The following is a 22,468-nucleotide window of genomic DNA, read 5'->3' on the forward strand; positions in this document are numbered from 1 at the left end:
GTTAGTGCTGCTTTACTAAAACAAAGCAAACACAGCCCCGACTGACTGAATGGTAGCACCGTTCTGCAATGCCTTACCATTGTGTAAAAGACACCACAAGTGACCTATTGGTTAGACAATTATAAAAATTGATGACTGTGCACATTAATTATACTGAAAGTTTTAATGCTATGATTTCAAATGAGGGTTTCTTAACACACAAAATGTTACTTAAGCTATTGCCAAATTTTAATAAGAGCTTCCTTGTGGTTTTTTTTCTAAGCAAGTGGAGATTGATTTATTGTTACATTTGAAAAATACGGATTCAAATTTGATGGTTATGGGAAGGAAAGTCAGAAAGGTCAAGATTAAAGTATAGAGAGGATTTTGTGGCCCTGAGACTGAACACACACACACACACACACACACACACACACACACACACTCTTACTGCTTCCGTGGACTTGATCCAGCTGTTCCACAGAACTCAAAGAAAACAGCTTGTAGCCGGCTTTGGTTCCAATGGCTAGGGACCTGTGGACGAAAATGACAGCGTGGGAAAGATAGCAGGTACTGTATGCCAACCGCAGATCCCTCTGAAAACAGACAGGGCTTTCCCGTAGGCTCAGAGGATGCAGGTAAACGTCCCACCCCTGGACCTTAGATCCTCCTCAATCACCTTCCAGATGGCAAGCATGCCATAGTAGGCCAGCAGGTACACCAAGAGGAAAAAGGTCAGAAGCAACTTTAAAAAAAGAAAAGAAAGAAGCAAAAAAGAAATGGTTAAGAGACACAAATTAATGGCTCTCTCATCAAACAAAATGTCAAACCTATCAGAGATCATGTTTTCCTCGCTGGGCAGGTATAGGGAAAATGGAATTTTTAACATTACTCCTGATGGCTCCTCCTCCAGCACAATGAGGGGGTCTTGCTTTAAAAAGACATTACCAAGAGGTTAAAATCATTTTTTCTTTCCTTAATGACTTTTTCTTTTTGCCCATTTTTGCTTAAAAAAAAATGTACCTGCACGGGAGGCATGATGGGTAGGCAAATTTGAATAGATGCTCCTTTTCATCAGTTTCCAAGAAAACATCCCTGATACTAAATAAACTCAATGGGAAGTTTAATTGGATTTTTTTTAAAAGTTCAAAGACTCTATGTACAGCCACGGTTGAGAACTCTGCTTCCTGCTATGTTCCATAAACCTGTTATCACAGTCAATAAATAAAATTAAACTAAACATTAATCTGGGTCAGTGAGGGCTAAAAAATGTATTGACCTTTAAATTTTCTGCTTTTTATGTATGTATGATACTGGGGATAGAGACCAGGGGCATTCTATTTCTAAGTTACGCCTCTAGCCCTATTTTATTTTATTTTTATTTTGAAACAGGGCCTCACTAGGTGGCTGAGAATCTCACTATTTGCTGAGGTTTCCCTTGAAACTGTGATCCTCCTGTCTCAGTCTCCCAAGGATGAGGATTACAGGCATGTGCCACCAGGCCTGGCTTAAATTTTCTACTCTTCAACATGTAGATAAAGGCAAGTTATGAATCCAGGTTTCCTTAACTTCAAGATAAAATCAAATTAGTCAACTTTGTCTAGGGCCTGGGAATCCCCACCCAACTCTCTCCTGTTTGTTTGAAAAATCTCATAGATGATCTAAATTTTGCATGGAACACAGTCAGAATAAGCAGTCTGACCCTGAGTACATCCAAGACTTGATGCGGACCTTAAAATGGTTTAGTTGAGCCTCTTCATTTAAAGCGAATACATGGAAAGGTGAGAGTCATTCTTCACAGGGAGCATCTACTAAAATAAGCAACTTACAAGCTTGGATGCCAAAGCTCTCTTATTTCACTAACCTAAAAAAGAGAAGGTCATATGATTTTCCCTTGGAATTTATTTTTTCTACTTAAACATTTTTTTTTTTCTGCCTGGAACACAGGGACAGGTGACTTACAGTCAACTCCTAAGCTACAAGGTAACTGTTTCTGTCCCTTAGGCTCCAACCTGCGGAGTAACTAAACTGCTGTGCAAACATTTTCATAACAGTAGCAGTACAGTTAGCACTGGGGTTTGGTGTGTCTAGAACCACAGACAAATAGCAACTATATAAGCAAGCTAGATAAATCTCAGCACTTCAAAATGTGCTCTGTAGTGATGACTCTTTTTAAACCTTTTTCATGGAAACCTCTTCACATAAATATAGACACGTTTAGTTGCAAACCGAGGTCAGTAAAACTTGCAAAAGTATTGCAGCCGAGGTCTTCTTAAACCCAATTTGAAGTAATTTCCAAATGTAAATCATATCCCTGGAACATAAGTATTTGCTTTTTTTGTTTGTTTGTTTTGTTTTTTTGTTTGTTTTTTGAGACAGGGTCTCACTAGATTGCCCAAGCTGGTCTCAGACCCAAGAGCTCAGGTGATCCTACCGAGTCAGCCTGTGGAGCAGCTGGGACCACAGGTGTGCTCTACCATGCCCAGCTTGGAAGAATTTAAAAATAAGAAAATAGAAGTGTGATTATTATTACGTTTTAAATGACGGATCAATGGCATAAGACTCTCAGGGAGTTCAGGCTTAGACGTTATTTTATCCGTAAGACTTTTCTGTAGGAAAATAAAATTCTCACTACTGCTCGTGGGGATGAAGTTTGGGACAAATACATCATCAGTAAACAGATTTAAAGCTGTCTCTAAGGTGTCTAGCCTAGCACCAAACACCACGCATGAGCACAGGACACTGGGAAAGATTGATTCTCTTTACCTGGCTTCTACAGAAATACTGGATTCCAAACTCAGCCTCCATTTACAGCAAAAGACAGACTGGTACACCTAAACACGTTCAGTAAGGGGATTGTCTTATTTTAAAATCCAGTGTCATACCCTCCATGGCTCAAGGCGACTGACTGTGTGACAAGGACTTTTATTTATAGGTGAGACAGAGCTGCCCAGCAAAGCTTTCATGCAAGAAAACAGAACTGACAGTAGAGACTAAGGAAATTACCTTCCAAAGCATCCTATAGTTTTGAAAATAACATTCTCATCCAAGTGCTATAGAGATCTGGGGCTTACTTTGTATTATTTAATAACCAGAGCAGCCGGGCGTGGTGGCTCACGCCTGTAATCCCCGCACTTGGGAGGCGGAGACAGGAGGATCGCGCAGGTTCGAAGCCAGCCGCGCACGCTGGCTGAGGAGACCCTGTTTCCAAATTTAAAAAATGTAAAAATAGGTCTGGGAGTGTAGCCCGGAGGTAGAAGGGCTTCCAGGAACCCCAGTACTACCAAAAAAAAAAAAAAAAAAAAAAAAAAAAAAAGAGTAAAACATATTGTTTTGCAAATCTAATAATATTACAAAGCATAATTTTGAAGACTTGCTACTTATAAGCAAACAAATTCTCCTCCTTAACTGTGTTCAATTGGGAAGGAAAACATCACCCAGGCATTTCATCAGAAATACCCCCTTGCAAAATGTTTTCTTACAAAACTTCAGTATTTAATCTATCGAGTAAGTCGCAGCCCATGAGTGGGTCCTAAAAACAGGTTAGTAGTCTGCGAGTAGCTTCTAAAAAGACATAGAACATAGCGCATACTATTTTGTGGATATTATTTGTATATAAGTAGTGGGAGATGTTGCAATGTCTGCTTTTATTGTGGTCAATATAAAGCTTAAAAGTCACCAAACTAACCAAGCTGTCGAGCTACTTGATTACACATAGAGTCGTCCCTCCCCCAAACAAAGGCATATTGTTCAGCATAGGGTGTTTTTAAACAGAAACACAGAAGGAATGGCAACCAGGGCTGCTTATGGTATGCGGTGGCTTTAATTACACCATCGAATGTTCAATATTGGCACAGTCAGTCACCAGCAATCCAGGAACAAGACAGAAACGGGTACAGCAGGAAGTGGTCATCCCTGCCTGATGTGCTGGACGCCCAGGGAACACATTCCAAAGAGATTCTTCCATATGGTCCCCAGGCCTCCTGTCCATAAAAGAGGGCAAGAAGCAAACATTTGCTCCCTAGACAGTCCTGCAGATGCCTGAAACACCGGCCAGCAGTCCCCAGCTCTCTTGACCAAAGTCCAAATATGAACATCAAAGCGAAACATTTAAAAATCCACTTGAAAGCAACAGGCTGCCTGCTTCTGGGGGTGAACGCAGGCTGGGCCCTGGCAAGGGTTCCGGGACTGCCGGAAGGGGATTCCGCCTGGCGGGTTGGGCGATTGGAAACAGCGAGAAAAGTTTTCCTTGTTGTTGTTTTCACATCCAAGGCGGCCAGGCAAGATGCCCTGCGCTGGGTCCGGCCTGGCCGCAGGGATAGGCTGGCTCTGTGTCCAGGCCCTGCCCAGATGCCACGTTGAGATGCTCAAGGGCAAATGGGAAAGTTTTTCCTGTACTCCCATCTTCCTGGGCCTAACCACACCGTGCTGGGTTAACTTCCCCGTCCCCTCCCATCTCCTTTGTCTCGGCCCCTGCCCCTCTTCCCAGACTCCGACTCGGGTCTCGGGCTTTCCGGCCGCCGCGCCCCCGTCCCGCCCGGACTCTGTGACCTCGCTCAGCCCGCTCCCTCTGCTTAACCCCCTTCACCCTGGCCGGCCCTTGCAGACGCTCGGGCTGGCAGTGGGGAGGGATCGGGGTGGGATCCCTCATCGTCGAGGAAGGGGGCGGCTAATAAGACCCAGGCCCAGGCGATCGACCCCCGGCGGTGCCGCCGAGGCTCTCGGGGTGCAGGCCCGCGCCTCTTTCGCCACAAGTTGGTACAGGACAACACCCTTTGGTCGCGACATTCCGTCCCCCACCTCCCTGGCAGGGCTGGCGCCGCGGCTTACGTGCAATCTTGGTTGAAAGAGAAGCAGCTGAGCGCCGCCTGGGCTCCGCCCGGGGGGGCGTCTGCAGCCTCGGCCTCCATTGGGGGCTCGACCCGGGAAGCCGCAGCGCGGAGCCGGCGACAGCCACCTCAGCAGCCCGCGGGCGCCGGCTCCTCCGCCCGGGCTCAGGCCCCGCCCGCCTGGCCACGCCCACCCTTCACTTCGCCCCGCCCACTCCCCGCCCTCTGGTGCCGCGGAACCCAGCAGCTGACTGGGCGGGGCCCCTGCCGCCGGCCCCCATTGGCCACGAGCCAAGCCCTGGCGCGGGAGAGTCCCGCCCCCTTACCCAATCCCGGGCGGTTGTGGGCGGGACCGCTCTGCTGGAGACCCGCCCCCGACTCCGCAACCCGCCTCCCCATTGGTCGAAAGGGCGTGAAGCGAAAGTGGCAGGCCACGTGGTGATGTTTTCATTGCCAGACCCTCCCAGCCCGACTGGAAGAACGCGCGAGGTTGAGGCCGCAACTTCTGGCCGCAGCTGGGCATCTGCGTCGGGCCGCCGCGAGGGAGACCGGAGGACGCGCTGCTCCCCGCCCCGCCCAAACCCCTGTTATGCCTGCAAATCCTACAGAACTCAGTAGACAGCGTTAGACGCCAAGCCCCACTCTTTAATAGAGTCCTCAAAGCTGCCTCCAGATTTCTCCAGAGTTCTCCAAATGGGGCTGCTGTGGCCTGGCTCGGCAGATAGAAGTTATCTTATCCATCCCCGAGCGGTTGAGCGCTCTTACTGTATTAACCATGTATTTTATCTTGTTTAGTTCTTTTGAAACCTCGTGTGGAAAATAGAATTGTACCATATTACAGAAGAAGCAATGGCAGCCTTGCATGGCTAAAGAATTTACCTAAGGTAACAACAAAGACAGGCATCGTGGTGTATGCCTGTAATCCCAGCACTTGGGAGGCTGCGACAGGAAGATCAGAGGTTCGAGGCCAGCCTCAGCAATTTAGCGAGACCCTGTTTCAAAGTAAAGAATAAACGAATGAATGAATGAAGTAGAATTAGGGGTTTAGCACAAAGGTAGAATGTCCCTGAGCTCAATGCCAAGTACCTAAATAATTTTAAAAATGTAACATAAGGTTGTAGAGTGTGTATTTGTCTTCTCTTCTTTCAAGATTTGTAGGCTAAATGACATGGCTGAACAGTATTTGGCAAGACCTGTCTTATTTGTAGCTGCAAAAATGAAAAAAAAATGTGTATGAGATGTGGTAATTTATGAAAGGGAAAAGGTCTTAAAGACAACACAATTGGAAATTCACATTATAGGAGATAGATTCCGATAAAATCTTTTTTTATTTAATTTTCCCCAGGCTAAATATACGTTGCCCTACAGGATTACTCTCAACAGTCGGTGAATAAGAAGTGCTGCCAACTTTAGATTTATATAATTTCTGGACAGTTTTTAAATTCATGTCTTTTCAAAATTTAAAATTAAATGATATTCTAATTATTGCTATAACACAGAATTTTAGATTGGTATAGCTCAAATGTACCCAATATACAACAAAAGTATGTTTGTGTGTGTGTGTGTGTGTGTGTGTGTGTGTGTGTGTGTGTATTGGTCCTGGGGAGATTGAACCCAGGGGCATTCTACCTCCTAGATACACCCTCAGCCCTATTTTTTTTATTCTTTATTTTGAAACAGAGTCTCACTAAGTTGCAGAGGGCCTCGCTAAATAGCTGAGGCTGTCTGAGAACTCAGATCCTCCTGTCTCAGCCTCCCAAGTACTGGTATTCCAAGCATGTGCCACCACACTTGGCTTATATGTTAATTTATATTTGAGCTTTAGACCCAGAATCAATGCACAAAGGGGTACTATTTCACATGAGTTTTTCTGCTTCTGTTTTTCTGAGATGCAAATACAGCAGTTTCTTTTCTCGAGTCTATTATTATTTCTACCGATTCCTTTCTAAAATAGGTCATCTTGTGGAAGCCGGGCATGCCGGTGCACACTTATAATCCCAGTACTTGAGAGGCTGAGCCAGGAGGATCGCAGGTTCAAAGCCAGGCTCGGAACTTAGCAAGGCTCTCAGCAACCTAGTGAGACCCTATTTCCAAATAAGATATAAAACTGGACTGGGGGTGTAGCTTGGAGGTAGAATGTCCCTGAGTTCAATCCCCAATACAAAAAAAAAAAAAAAATGACTGTGTGGATAAATAGTTTATCCTGTTGGTCCACAAATAGTGAGGGCTCTTTAGCTGATCATGAGGTGTTGTTTAAACAATCCTAAATGTAGAGAACTGCTCTTAAAATGGTTTAACTACATCATCGTTGCCATTTTTTTGGTCAAAGACATTTCCCCTCCCTCCTCCCAGCTAGGCTGCAATGCTGCCGTCTTTTCAGTTCTATTCGGAAAACCAGGCATCTGGCCTGCGAGGTGCTGGGCCGTAGGGACAGTTATATAAAGTGCGCAGTAAGGTTGGGAAACACGGAAGCCATTATCAGTTGGTTATTATGAGTTTGGGCTTTCTGGGGTAGAGAGAGGAGCTGTTTTTGAGCAGGAGCGTTTCATGATAAAAGCAGTGTCTTTTGAAGATAAACCTGGGTGGGCTGAACACGTGAGAAGTGGGAGAAGGCTTTAACGTCTTTAGGGGACCAACGTGACATTCTGGGAGGAAAGGAACACAAGAGACGGGGCTAACGTGATGTCAGCGGGGCCGGAAAGATTAGGACAGATTCAAGAGCTGTTCCGAGGTAGTTCTGTCCAAGGGAAAGAGGATATGAGCTGCCAGTGTGAGCTCTACAGGTAATCTTAAGTGTGTGTGTGTGTGTGTGTGTGTGTATTTTTTTTTTTTTTGCAGTACTGGGGATGGAACCCAGGGGCATTCTGCCTCCGAGCTACACCCCCAGCCCTATTCTTTAATTCTTTATTTTGAAACAGGGTCTCACTAAGTTGCAAAGGGCCTCACTAAGTAGCTGAGGCTGTCTGTGAACCGCGATCCTCCTGTCTCAGCCTCCCCAATGCTGGGATTACAAGCGAGCGCCGCCACGCCCGGCTTCGAAGATATATTTTAAAAGGTATGTGGGTAAACCGGGTGTGGTGGTGCATGCGAGACACTGTTTCAAAAAATGGAAAGGACTGGAGGGTGGAGCTTAGAATGTGCCTGGATTTGACCCCCAGTAACACACCACACACACACACACACACACACACACACACACACACACACACACAAACACACACACACACACACGCCTAAATAAACATATGGACAACTTAATAATGAATCTTATTTAATAAAATATGATAAAAATAACATCTTGGCAAGAAGAGGGGAAGGTTTGAGGAGATCCCGGGGATAGAGTAGAGGATCTCAATGCAGGACGACAGGGTCTTTGATGTTCCTGACAGAAAAAAAAAAAAAAAATTTAGCGAGCGTCAAGTATAGACACATAGAGATTCATTTGGAAAAGCAAGGAATACACCTTGGAGGGAGAATGTGGGCCATCTCAAGAGAGAGGCCTCCTTCTGGGGTCCCGGCTCCTCTTCACAAAGAGACCTAGTGAGAGGTGGGCATGGAAGGTGTGTGGGGGATCAGCCTGGCCATCACAAGCAGTTTCTGGTGGTCTGGCAATCTTCAAGACCCCGAGGCTGACTTCTGTTGCATTATCTGATCAACAGATATCCTAGGCTTCTGTTTTCTCTTCTTCTTCTTCCTCTTCTTCTTCCTCTTCCTCTTCCCCTTCCCCTTCTCCTCCTCCTCCTCCTCCTCCTCCTCCTCCTCCTCCTCCTCCTCCTCCTTCTTCTTCTTCTTCTTCTTCTTCTTCTTCTTCTTCTTCTTCTTCTTCTGGTACTGGGGATGGAACCTTTCTACCTCCAGGCAACACTCCCAGACCTTATATATATTTATATTTATATTATATATATAATTATATATAATATATATATTATTTTTTTTGGTGGTACTGGGTTTCCTGGAAGCCCTTCTACCTCCAGGCTATACTCCCAGACCTATTTTTATTTGGAAACAGGGTCTCCTAAGCCAGTGTGCGCGGCTGGCTTCGAACCTGCGCGATCCTCCTGTCTCTGCCTCCCAAGCGCGAGGATTACAAGCGTGTGCCACCACGCCCGGCGACCTATTTTATATTTTATTTGGAAACAGGGTCTCTTAAGCCAGCATTGGCTTTGAACCTGCACGATCCTCCTGTCTCCGCCTCCCAAGCGTGGGGATGACAAGTGTGCGCCACCACGCCTGGCTATATCCTAGGTTTCTGAGAACGTACTCTACATCATAGGCTCTCTGTCTCCTTATGCTCAATCTGTCCTAAGAGTATATCTATTCATAGGCTAACGAATGGTGCGTGGGACAGTTTTCTAAGTAGGTAAATATAGTAATGTTAAGATTGTGAGTGAAGTCTTATAGAATTGCCAGAGATTTGAAATGACAGGCCTGGGGTGACGGGTGACGGGTCCCCGAGGCATGCTGGCTGGGGAGGAAAGGCATGAGAAACTCCACACAATGCTTTCAGATGAAAATTATTGTCTCTAGCCGGGCGTGGTGGCGCACGCTTGTAATCCCAGCATTTGGGAGGCTGAGACTGGAGGATCGTGGTTCATGGACAGCCTCAGCTACTTAGCGAGGCCCTTCGCAACTCAGTGAGACCCTGTTTCAAAAAGAAACAGACTGAAAAGTAGAACTGGGGATGTAGCTCAGAGGTACAATGCCCCTGGATTCCATCCCTAGTACTGTAAAATAATAAATAAATAAAGTTATTGCCTCTTTTTCATTTCTTGTCTCTCCTTTTAGTTGATCTTTTATTCTTTCTATCCTACCTCAATTTAAAAAAGTAATAAATATAAATTGTTAATTTAGACTTTCATTTTTATTTTAGAATTTATTATTATTATTATTATTATTGTTGTTGTTGTTATTTTATCAGCGGTGCTGGGGATTGAACCCAGAGACCTTCTACCTCCGAGCTATATCCCCAGCCCTTTTTTATTTTTATTTTTTAAAACAGGATCTCACTAGGTCGCTGAGAGTCTCATTATGTTGAATAAGGAGTCCTCGAACCTGCGATCCTCCTATATCAGCCTCCCAGGTACTGGAATTACAGGTGTGCACCACCATGCCCGGCTAGAACTAAATGTTTAAAATCTGGTGTGTATTTTTCACTTACAGTACATCTCAGTTCATTCCAGCCACATTTTAAGTTGTCCTATAGCTCTTTTTTGGGGGGTGGGTGCAGGAAATGGAACCCAAATGCACGATACCACTGAGCTATACTTCCAGCCCTTTTCATTTCAAGACAAGGTCTAATTAAATCCCCTAAGCTGACCTCAAATTTGTCATCTTCCTGCCTCAGCCTCCTGAGCAGCCGCTATGACAGGCGTGCACCGCCATACCCAGCTGCAGTAATTTTTTGTTTTTGTTTTGTTTGTGGTGCTGGGGATTGAACTCTGGGATGTTTTACCTCCAAGCTACACCCCCAGCCCATTTTCAGATTTTTTTGTTTGGAAACAAGGTCTCTCTGAGTTGCCGAGAGTCTCACTACATTGCTGAGCGTGGCTCTGAGCCCGTGATCCTCCTCCCTCAGCCTCCCAACTACTGGGTTTATAGGCGTGAGCACCACGCCCAGCTTCAGTGGGATTTTGAGGAAAGACCTGGCTGGGCATGGCGACTGGACGGAGGTGCGTGGCTGGGAAGATGAGGAGAATCAAAGCTGATTTCCTGGGTAGGCTGGAGGAAGCCCGCTGTGCTGTTTTAGAAACCAGCCAGCCCTGCGGGCAGATATTTAGGAAGATGTGATTAGCGTCAGCATGTTGCTGTGGCAACAGAATTGCTGGTTCACTGGAACTAAAGTGCAGGCCTGGAAATGTAGGCTGGGGGAAAACTGGTCTCCTCCTTCCCAGCCCTGCCCTTCCTGTGAATGAAGGGCTGCTGGGCTCACCTTCCATGGCCACCACCACCCCGTGGAAATACCGCCCCAGGGCTGCCTCCTCTGCTTTTAGTTTTTCCAAGACAATATATAAATCTGTCTATATTTATATATACATATGTACATCTATATTTTATACATATATTTTAAAATATAAGCTGGGTGTGGTGGCGCACACTTGTAATCCCAGTTCTTGGGAGGCTGAGACAGGAGGATCCCACGGGTTCGAAGCCAGCCTCAGCTACTTAGTGAGGCTCTCAGCAACTTAGTGAGACCCTGTTTCCAAATGAAATATAAAATAGGTCTGGGAGTGTATCCCAGAGTAGAAAGCCCCTGGGTTCCATCCCCAGTAACTAACACACACACACACACACACACACACACACACACACACACACACACACACACACACAATATATATATATATATATATTATGTGTAAATTGTTTTATATAAATCTAAAATATAGGACATGTAAAATATGATATAAAATATACAAAAAAGCCGGGTGTGGTGGCACATGCTTGTAATCCCTGTGCTTGGGAGGTGGAGACAGGAGGATTACACAGGTTCTAAGCCAGCCTCGCTAGCTTAAGAGACCCTATTTCTAAATAAAATAGGTCTGGGAGTGTAGCCCAGAGGTAGAAGGGTTTCCAGGAACCCCAGTATCACCAAAAAAAAAATATATATATATATATACAGAACATATAAATATTATATAAATATATGAATGTGTAGAACATAAATATATAAAATATATAGAAATATAGAACATATAAAATATCACTAGACATAGTGGCACATGCCTATAATCCCAGTACTCAAGAGGCTGAGACAGGATTGCAGGTTCAAGGCCAGCCTCAGTACCAAAAAATTATTTATAAATGTATACATGTATATAGAATATGTAAAATATATTCCATATTTATAGAAATCTGTTTATTTTTATATAAACCTGTATACTTTTTTGTGGTACTGGGGATGGAATTCAGGGGCATTCTACCTCTAAGCTACACCCCCAGCCGTATTTTTATTATTTATTTTGAAACAGGGTCTCACTGAGTTGCAGAGGGGCTCACTAAGTAGCTGAGGCTGGCTGCAAACCATGATCCTCCTGTCTCAGCCTATTGAATGTTATTTTATTATTGGTTTATTTGTTTATTTTTGCAGAACTGGGGATTGAACCTGGGGGGGTTCTACCTACAAGCTATACCCCCAGTGTTTTATTTTTATTTTGAAACCGGGTCTCACAGAGTTGCAGAGGGCCTGGATAAGTTGCTGAGGCTGGCCTTGAACCTTGGATCCTCCTATCTCATCCTCCTAGGTACTAGGCTTACAGATGTGCTGCACTGCACCTGGCTAAACCTATCTACTTTTATGTAAGTTAAAAAAAAATGCAGACAACTAGGCCGGGCGTGGTGGCACACACTTGTAATCCCATCATTTGGGAGGCTGAGACAGGAGGATAGCGGTTCGCAGCCAGCCTCAGCTACTTAGAGAGGCCCTCTGCAACTTAGCGAGACCCTGTTTCAAAATAAAGAATAAAAAATAGGGCTGGGGGTACAGCTAAGAGGTAGAATGCCCCTGAGTTCAATTCCAAGTATCGCAAAAAAAAAAAAAAATGTAGACAACTAATTCTTATTTTCAAAGACTACCAAGTGGGTTGCACCCAACTGTCATCTGGCTGGATGTGGTGTATGAAGGATCAGTTTGCGACCTGTGTCGGAGGTGGAAGCAGCAGCTTTGGGGGCTCCGCACGCACATTGCTATAAAAAGCCAAGGAGAAAGCTATAAATAAGTTCAGAGGTGCTGAGTTTATGGAATGTCAGACTACCATTGCTTTTTCTAAGTTTCGGTTCTAGGCTCTGTGGGAGAGGATGCGCCTTATTTGAATGTTGGGTTCGGGGCATTCGAACCTCCCCTTTTCTTTTTCTTTTTTTGGTGGTACAGGGGATTGAACCCAGGGGCATTCGACCTCTGAGCTACGCCCCCAGCCCTATTTTTTATTATTTATTTTGAAACAAGGTCTCTCTAAGTTGTGGAGGGCCCCACTACAGAGCTGAGGCCGGCTGTGAACCCGCAGCCCTCCCAAGCACTGGGATGACAAGCATGTGCCACCACGCCCGGCCCTAACCTCTCATTCTTACGACGGTGGTTTTTGTACTAGTATTGGGAAGGGGTTTTAAAATGTATTAATGTATCAGTATTGGGAAAGATTTTCAATTTTGAAAATATATCGTTTGTACTAAAGAAAGCCAGGACTGGCAGGAAGAAGGGACTTGTAATTTACATTTCTAAAGAAAAGGAAAGAAAGTGGGAGCCAGGGATGAGGTCTCTTTACATTTCTAAGGAGAGACAGATGGCCTAAGGGATGGGAGGAAATCCCAGGTCCCGGAGAAGCAATTTAACACATCTTGGGAGAGTAGCAAAAGGTGTAGAGGTCTGCGTCCGGAGATGGAGACAGCAGAAAACTGGACTAAGACATAGGGCAGCATATCTACAGAGCAAAGGACCTGCCGCAGACTCGGTCAAGATAAAAACACTCAGTAAACTGGGGTTCTTTGGTATATTCATTCCAATTGACCCCCTGTGCCATTCTCCAATGGCATAGGCTATAACTATCTTCTGTATTTCTATCTTTTTAATAAACTTCTTTAAATCTTTAGCAACTGTCCAAGCTATGCATATTTATTCTTAGCTTAGGATAAGAACCCGCGGTAATTTTCTGTTTTTGGTCGTTTTGGGTTTCGTTGTGGTTTGAGGGAAAGTGTGTCCAGGACCCTAGCAGGGGTCCCCAGGAACAGTTTCCCCAAAACCATATTCTCCCAATCCGTAACAGTTTTCTACTAAATAACAATAGCAAAGGATATCGGAGGAGCAAAAACAACTATGCTGTGATGGAAATAAGAGTTTTCTGTTGCTTCTTCTTCTTCTTCCAGTTGAAACTCCTAAATGTCTACCTTTTCCCTGAGGGTTAAAAAAAAAAAAAACTTTTCTAGGGAAATCACAATCCACTCGAATCTGGGAGAATAAAGCCAGGCCGTGGGAATTAAATAACTTTGGTCGTACAGAATGGCAGGCCACGGCTCAGCTCCTGGAAAGACTTTCTACTTGGGTAACAATCAAGTGGTCATTTAAAGACGCTGATGAGGATGTGTAGGGGCATTAGCAGCGGAAGTTGGAAACGGTATATCCCGTCTGACTCAAGCCTCCTGTCACCCAATATGGTTGCCTGTGACGCCCCGCCATCTGTAATTAGAGTAACTACTAGGTGAGCAAATGACACCCCTGTCCTCTTCTTTTTATAAAATCCATTCTATTTTTATACAACCAAGTCAGAGGAAAGAATGTCCTTTTTCTCTTCTGCTTACGCCTCAACGCCCAGAATGTGACCCGAGAAAGAGCTGAACCAGAGTGGACCGTTTTATAGAGAAAAGGCACAAGGAGGAGCCTGGTAGGGTGACGACGGGGAGAGGGAGGAGGATGTGTCGCCTAAGAGAGCTCAGGGCGTCAGCCTGATAGTTCCAGGGGAGGAGTCAGGCTGGAGGGTGGTTTCTGGGAATCGAGATGATTCCCCCGTGATTGGCAAACAGGAAGTCCTCAGGCAGAGGGGCGGCGGGGCGAGAGGCACAATGGGCTTGTTTGTTGCTTGGTTTCTGATGATAGGCACAGCCTTTATGAACTAGCGTGGCTCGAGAAAATGGACAGTCCTTGTCAAGGGCCCTGGTCCTTCAAATGGACCCATCCCTCGACCGGTTGTTGGGAAGTGAAGGGGTAGAGCCAGGCATGGAGGCACAGGCAGGAGGATCAAAAGTTCCAGGTCAGCCCAGGTAATTTAGTGAGACCTTGTCTCAAAATAAAAAGGGAGAGAGAGAGAGAGAGAGAGAGAGAGAGAGAGAGAGAGAGAGAGCCGCGCCAGGAGGTAAAACCCAACAACCATCCTACTATCCCTTGACTTAGACAGTTCTTTCAAGAGCAAGGAACAATGGTATGTCACTAAAAAGTGAGCCAGAGTCTACATCCTCATCTGTCCTACTTTTGCTCCCACGATCCTCCTCTGACCCCAAGGGGAACCACACGTTCTCAGTAGATACTTACTGATCAGCCGGAGCTCATTCTATAAAACAGTAACTTTCCTCAGCTGCCTTTCTCACTTACCTTCAACCAAGGGTCTATTGCCTAAGACAACATAGAGAGATGCAGCCATGGAGTTTTTTGTTCATGGAGACATCTCAAAACCAGGCAAGACCAGACAAGAATACAGAGAAGGGTCAACCAGTCTCGGGGACTTGAATTTACCCACTGGGTGATCCTGGAAATAGAAGACAAAGCTTGACTTGAACCCTTAGACATTTTTAAAAAAAATTTGCCGGGCGTGGTGGTGCACACTTGTAATCCCCGCGCTTGGGAGGCAGAGACAGGAGGATCGCGCAGGTTCGAAGCCAGCCGCACGCGCTGGCTTAGGAGACCCTGTTTCCAAATAAAAATGTAAAAATAGGTCTGGGAGTGTAGTACGGAGATAGAAGGGCTTCCAGGAACCCCAGTACCACCAAAAAAAAAAAAAAAAAAAATTAACGCTCAAACATCTGTCTGGCCCAGAAGTTTTGATTCCCATCCAGCAGCTGAGTAAATCAAGGTTGAGGGATGTTGGGTAAGCTGCCAAAGGTCCTGGGATGGTTTGTGATGGAGATGGAGATTGTGTTCAGTTCCTTCCCCTGGGTTCCCAGGTTGTGGCGGCTCCTGGCTAAAAATCAATAATATCGTAACCTGCGCTTCATCCTCTGGAAGGGCAGAGAGGCCAGGGGTAAAAAGGAAGCGGGGCTGTGCCAAGATGGCCACAGACAAGTGTAAACACAGGGGATGTGGAGAGTTGCAGCTTTTAGACGGGGACCAATGTTTTGCTTAAATTCCCAAGGGCACTGCTGGCAATATTTTAAAACGTTATTTGCTGGGCATGGTGGTGCATGCAGGTAATCACAGTACTTCGGAGGCTGAGACAGGAGGATCGCACAGGTTCGAAGCCAGCCTCAGCTACTTAGTGAGGTTCTCAGCAACTTAGTGAGACCCTGTTTCCAAATAAAATATAAAATAGGTCGGAGGTGTAGCCCGGAGGTAGAGGCCCCTGGGTCCCATCCCCAGGACCACACACACACACACACACACACTAATTAAAAACGTCATTTGCGGCAAGGATTGGTAGTGCACACCTGTGATCCCAGTTACTTGGGAGGCAGAGAAGGAGGATCCCACGTTTGAGGGCAGCCTCAGCAACTCAGACAGACTTTCAGCAATCTAGAGAGGCCTTGTTTTAAAACCAAAAGTAAAAATGGCTGGGAGTGTATCTCAGAGGTAGAAGGCTCCTGGATTCAATCCCCAAGATCACGGAGTGGGAGGGTGGGGGTGGGGAGGTGTAGCGTGGAGGTAGAATGCCTCTGAATTCAATCCTCGGTACCAAAGAACAAAGCAAAACAAAATAAAGATACTGTTTGCTCCCAATCAAAGGGTTATCTTCTGCTCCGCTGTGAGCCTGAGCTAGCTGGTAAGTAAGTGATGCTGAAGAAACTTTGAATTTGGGTGGAGGGACCAGGATGGCCTAGGGATCACGAGATTCTTGGTGAACAGCGCCCTCTAGTGGTATTAGGTATTTACTTCCCGAGTGGCGCCTGAGGGAGACTTCTACGTAGGACTTGGAAGACCCGCTCCCAAAACCTAGAAAGAAAAACACCCGAGGCTCCTTGGTGCGCGTCTGAAACCTCTTTCCTGTCTACAATTAGGAAACATACCTCCTTCGCCACTTCCACAGCAGGAGGAGAAGTTTGGAAAGCTTGACTATTGAATTGTATGCTATTATTTCCCCTTCTTTTATCAAACTGTGCCCAGCCACAGTTCCAGGGCCTTGGGGGACACTTCTGGATAAAATAAATAAACATTCCTGCCTGTGCGGCCAGAGAGGGAAAAAAAGGCTATCTAAGTAGTGACGAGTGCTAAGAAGAAAGACAAGGCAGAGTGTTTGGAAGGGCTGGGGCCGGGGTGGGGAGAGGTAGGGAAAGAAGTGGGTCTTGCATTCAGAAAAGAGGCCGGGGACGTGATGTGTGAAGGCCAGGGTGAGGACAAGAAGCCCTGGACTTTTTCTTTCTTTTTTCCATTTTTGGTACTGGGGATGGAACTCAGGGACATTCTATCTCTATTCCCTATCCTTAATTTTTTTTTTTTAAATTTCAAAACAGGCTGCAGCCAAGTTTCTGAAGGTCTTGCTAAGTGGCCGAGGCTGACCTCCAGCCCGCAATCCTCCCGCCTTAACCTCCCAAGTACCGAGATTACAGTCCTGAGCCACCACGCTCAACTCCCGGACTGCTTGACTTCTGTTTGAACAGAATCACCCAGGTGTCTTTGCTGAAGATTAGTGGAGGGCGGGGGGGGGGGGTGTCTTGTTGAATTTACAATTCACACGAGTATGTTCAAAGCTCCAGAAAAGCCCAGAATTATATATACCGTTCAACATCATTTAAAAGCTACACTTATAACCCCAGCATTTGGGAGGCTGAGATGGGAGAATCACGGTTTGCGGCCAGCCTCAGCTACTTAGGCCCTTTGCAACTCAGTGAGACCCTGTTTCAAAATAAAGAATAAAAACTAGGGCTGGGGGGTGTCCCTTGGAGGTAAAAATGCCCCTGGTTTCCATCCTCAGTGCCACCAAAAAAGAAAATAAAATAAAAAAGCTATTTGCAGACAAGACAAATCCCTTTCTTCCAGGAACACCCACCAACTTCGTGTGGGGCCCCCAAAGTAGAAAGCAGTCCTGGTAAGCAGAGACTCACCAGGGACCTTGAGAGTCCTAAGCAAGGCCAGCACGAGGCCTTGAGGTTGAGCAGAGCACTGGGCCCAGGCCGCAGCACAGCTGCAGGGGTGCTGACCCCAGTGACTCATTCTCTCTTATCAGGGCCTCCCCCGACCTACTTCCACTCTGCAATGTATATACCACCTGCTTCGTGACACGCTGAGTCCTGACCTGATTCCTGCTCCCCCTCCTCCCTCCTCCTGGAACCACTCAGTACAAACCCCAGCAAAACCCCCGCCCACAGCCCTTCCCTAGGACACCCCGTGGTTCCTTTGGGGGAACAGTAAGTTAGTAAAACTAACATCAGTCAGGCTCCTTCCTGTGGGTCTCTCTACCTGCAGGTGTTATCAGAGCCCTGTGTTTCAAAAAGGTAAGTTTTGAAGCCAGGCATGGTGGCGCACGCTTGTCATCCCAGTCTTTGGAAGGCTGAGACAGGAGGATCGCAGGTTCGAGGCCAGCCTCAGCTACTTAGGGAGGCCTTCCACAACTTAGTGAGACCACTGTTTTAAAAATTGAGAATAAAAAAATAGGATTGGGAATGTCGCTTGGAGGTAGAATGCCCCTGGGTTCAACCCTCAGCTCCTCAGTTCTTAAAAAAAAAAAAAAAAAGCTGAGTTTGAGAAATGAATGAGTTTCAACTATAAAATTCTGTGAGTGTAAAGTGGTGGTGTGTGTTTGCCGGGGAGGCTGAGACAGGAGGATCACAGGTTCAAGACCAGCCTCAGCACTTTAGTGAGGCCCTGTTTCAGAAATTAAAAAAAGAGAGAGAGAATAAAATAGGGCTGGAAATGTAGCTCAGAGGTAGGATGGGTTCAATCCCCAGTCCCCCTAAAATATAAAATGAGGCTTTACTTCCAACCTAAAATACCATGTTTAACAGTTGAAAAATGGTAGACGATGACTGAAAGGGGTAAGAATTGCATTGCTAAAATTTTCTAAAAATAAGAAGTGTGTGTGTCTTCACTCGTCCTCGTCTGCCTGGTCCCTCCTGCTGCCAACGTTTTGGGTTGAACACAGGCTGATACCTCTCTTAGCCTGATCAGGGGTTAACACCCCATCTTCCTGCAGCAAGAAATACAGAGGATGAAGGGAGAGACGGGCAGGTGTCATCTCTAACCTGTGATGGGCGGGTCTCTACCTATAGGACCAGGTGAGGCGGGTGCGCCGGTCCAGGTGAGACACCTGAGCTCAGGTAGAAGCTGAGGGATGGAGGTAGAATCTGTAGGATGCAGGGGCCCAAGAGACGTGGCAATGGGGAGCCACAGGTCAGCATGTGCAGGATTTTTCAGTGCTATGTAGGTTTCCTCAGGCCTCGCTGGCATACTAGCAAAATGGGGCTATCAGTTATCCAAATTCACTCGTTCTTGCCTTTGCCTCCTATAGGCCATTCAGCTCCCTCCAAAGCCCCTCCCAGCGCTCACTGGGAGTCCTTGGGAATCCTGACACATTCAGGGTTATTGCCCTTTTGGGTACTTGTAGGGTGCAGCTGTCGAAGGCAGAGAATGAGGAGGTGTGGACTCACTACTGCCACCTGCTGGTGTCCACTGTGGCGACACCCAAGTCCCTCCCAATGCTCTGGCTTTAATGAAATGATCTTTTATGTTTTCTCCTGTCCTATGTTAACGTGGCAAACTACATGGAATTATTATTATTTTTACTGTGAGTGGAATTTACATACTATTGTCATTTTATTTTATTTTTATTTTTATTTATTTATTTATTTATTTTTGGTGGTACTGGGGTTCCTGGAAGCCCTTCTACCTCCGGGCTACACTCCCAGACCTATTTTTACATTTTTATATTTGGAAACAGGGTCTCCTAAGCCAACGCGCGCGGCTGGCTTCGAACCTGCGCGATCCTCCTGTCTCTGCCTCCCAAGCGCCGGATTACAAGCATGCGCCGCCACGCCCGGCTACTATTGTCATTTTAAAGTGGAAAAACCCACCGGCATCCAGTTGTTTCCCAATGTGGTGCGACCATCGCTTGGACCTAGTTGCGAAGTACTTCTGTCCCTCCAAAAGAAAACCTGTGCTTAGGAAGCAGTTACTCCCCCTGCCGCTTCCTCCCGCCCCGGCAGCCACCTGTCTGACTTTTGTCTCCATGTATTTACCTATTCTAGATACTTCATATACTAAATAATAGGGGATGCTTTGCGTCTGGCTTCTTTTACTTAGCACAGTACTTTTAAGACCCATCCATTTTGTAGTGTTAATCAGCAATTCATTTTTATGGATAAATAATATTCCACTGAATATCTGTGCCACTATTTTTTTTTTTTTTTTTGTACTGGAGATGGAACACTTCACCGCTGAGCTACAGCCCCAGCCCTTTTCATCTGGAGGCAGGGTCTTGCTAGGTTGCCAAAGCTGGCCTCAAACTTAAAGATCCTCCTGCCTCAGCCTCCCCAACAGCTGGATTACGGGTGTGTGCCACCGTGCCTGGCGTTATTTACCACAATATTATTCTTTCATCTAATGATGGACATTTGGGAAGTTTTTACCTTTTGGCTAGTGTGAAATATTATGAATATGCCTGCCCAGGTACTTATTTGAGTACCTGTTTTCAATCCTCCAGGGAATTCTTTGGCATCCTAGACATTGACTATCTAGATCATATAGTAATTCTATGCTTAACTTTTTTTTTTTTTTTTTTGGTACTAGGGATTGAACCCAGAGGCATTTTATCTCCAAGCTACCCCTTCAGCCTTTTTATTTTGAAACAGGATTTTACTACGTTGCCGAGGGTCTCACTAAGTTGCTAAGGCTGGCCTAGAACCTGTGATCTTCCTACCTCGGCCTCCTAAGGGATTACAGGCACGTGCCACCGCTCCCGGTTTATGCTTAACTTTTTGAATAACTGCAAAACTATCTTCCACTGCAGCTGAGCCTTGTCTCCTCCCTTAAGCAATGTACACGAGTCTCACTTTCTCCCTGTCCCCTCCCTCGCTTGCTATTTTCTGTTTTAGCGTGCGTGCGTGTGTGTTTCAGATGACTCTTTCTATCCTTCGGGCATGAAGAACTGACACGTGGCCGTAGTGCCTGCAAACTGCGAACCCCTGACACTTCCAAGTGGCGCTTGGGCTCCCTAGCACTCACTGAGAAAAAGCTGGGAATTGATACCAAAGCCAGCCCTGGGCGGCCTCCTCTGGAAAGATCTGCTTTTTCTTTCTGTCCTATGTTTATTCTTTATTCTCCTGCTAAAACGCATCAATGCACCACCTTTGCTTCAGACCCTCGGTGCCGTGATTGCCTCTGAGCTTTAGGGTTGGTCGGGGAATCTTTGTAGGATGAACAGAGGGGCCAACCACACAGCGGGTACTCAAAAAGAAACAGCTCTGGGGACTGGAGATCCTGTGTGACATCCCAGGGCGTGTCTAGGAGGCGGCTGGCATCTGCATGAGGGGCTGGGGTAAGGATGAGAACTGAACTTTCCAAAGGAGACGAGAGGTCCTAGGTCATGGAAATGGGTCTGCTGGTGAGGACCTGGCACGGAACGCCCGGGTTCGATTCGAGTATTCCTTTAATCTTAGGAACGCTCTCCGAGAGTAGGCCGGCTTGTGAGCTGAGCTGCCTGTGGCAGGTCCAAATCACACATTGCTGATGAGTGAGAATCTCTGTTATAAATGGAAACGCCAGAAGCTCACTCTCTGACACCCAACGCACCCGTTTATATTGGTTCCAACCATGGCCACCAGCTCTCACTATCTTAATTGATTACACATCGATTGCACGGGGAATAAAATGCTGGTGTGTGCTTCGAAAATAGCGGAAGGCCCTCACGGCTGGATCTCTAAAGGCGTTAAGGGATTGGACCTTTCATGGTTGCGCGGAAGCCAAAAATGTCTTCGGTGGTTTTCTGTGTCTCAAAGTATTTCCAAGCGGCTCTTTGCTGGACTTGGGCTCACCTCTCTGTACTTCCTCCTGGGACCCGTTCCCATGGGTTGGGGGCTTAAGTCTGTCTCTATCTGCCGATGGCCCCCGTCTGACCTCGCTCCCTGGAATGCTGTGTCTGCCTTTGACTTTTGTCCCAGAAAAATCAAGGCATGCTTCTGCTGCAGTTCCGGGTGGGATTGTTTTTTTCTAAACTCAGAAAGAATCCTGCTGGAGCAATGCCGTGTGTGTGTGTGTGTGTGTGTGTGTGTGTGTGTGTGTGTGTGTTTTACTGGGGATTGAACAGGGGCATTCTACCTCCAAGCTACACCCCCAGTGCTATTTTACTTTTTATTTTGAAACAGGGTCTTACTGGGTTAATGAGAGTCTCACTAATTGCTGAGGCTGTCCTCGAACCTGTGAGCCTCCTGGCTCAGTTTCCCAAGTACTGGGATTACAAGTGTGCGCCATCACTCCTGGCTGGGAGAGCTGTATTTTAAAAAGAGATAAGTCTTACTGCAAAGACAGAAATAGCTCATTTGGCTCCATTTTATGCATTTATTATTTGGGGGGAGGTCTGTTCTTTTTTTTATTATCCCAATCCATGAGCACTCTTAATAGGTTCCCTTCTTCTTCCTCTTCCTCTTCCTCCTTTTCTCCTCCTCCTCCTCCTCCTCCTCCTCCTCCTCTTCTTCTCCTCCTCTTCTTCTCCTCCTCCTCCTTCCTCTCTCTCTTTCTCTCTCTCTCTCTCTCTCTCTCTCTCTCTCTCTCTCTCTCTGGTACTGGTGATTGAACTCAAGGGCATTCTACCTCTGAGCTACACCCCAGCCTGATTTGTTTGTTTGCCTATTTATTTATTCATTTATTTTTTTGTTACTGGGGATTGAACCCAAGGGCCATTCTACCTCTGAGCTATTCCCACCAGACTTATTTTATTATTATTATTATTATTATTATTATTATTATTATTTTATTTTTTGGTGGTGGTACTGGGGCGGAACCCAGAGGCTTTCTACTTCCGGGCTATACTCCCAGA

At 46.1% G+C, this 22,468-nt stretch overlaps 1 protein-coding gene across 1 annotated transcript in view; it reads right to left on the minus strand.

The window, feature by feature from the left end:
* WIPI1 (WD repeat domain, phosphoinositide interacting 1) overlaps positions 1-4,889 on the minus strand; it is a gene marked incomplete at both ends in the record, with an annotated part of 37,527 nt that extends 32,638 nt beyond the window's left edge. The window contains 2 exons of the mRNA XM_080713241.1: positions 431-513; positions 4,810-4,889. Of these exons, the coding sequence (XP_080569367.1) occupies positions 431-513; positions 4,810-4,889 (163 nt within the window). The remainder of the gene's footprint in view (positions 1-430; positions 514-4,809) is intronic.
* Between the last annotated feature and the right edge of the window lie 17,579 nt (positions 4,890-22,468).

Source organism: Muscardinus avellanarius (assembly GCF_963383645.1).
Source record: "Muscardinus avellanarius genome assembly, chromosome: 16".
Lineage (NCBI taxonomy): Eukaryota > Metazoa > Chordata > Mammalia > Rodentia > Gliridae > Muscardinus > Muscardinus avellanarius.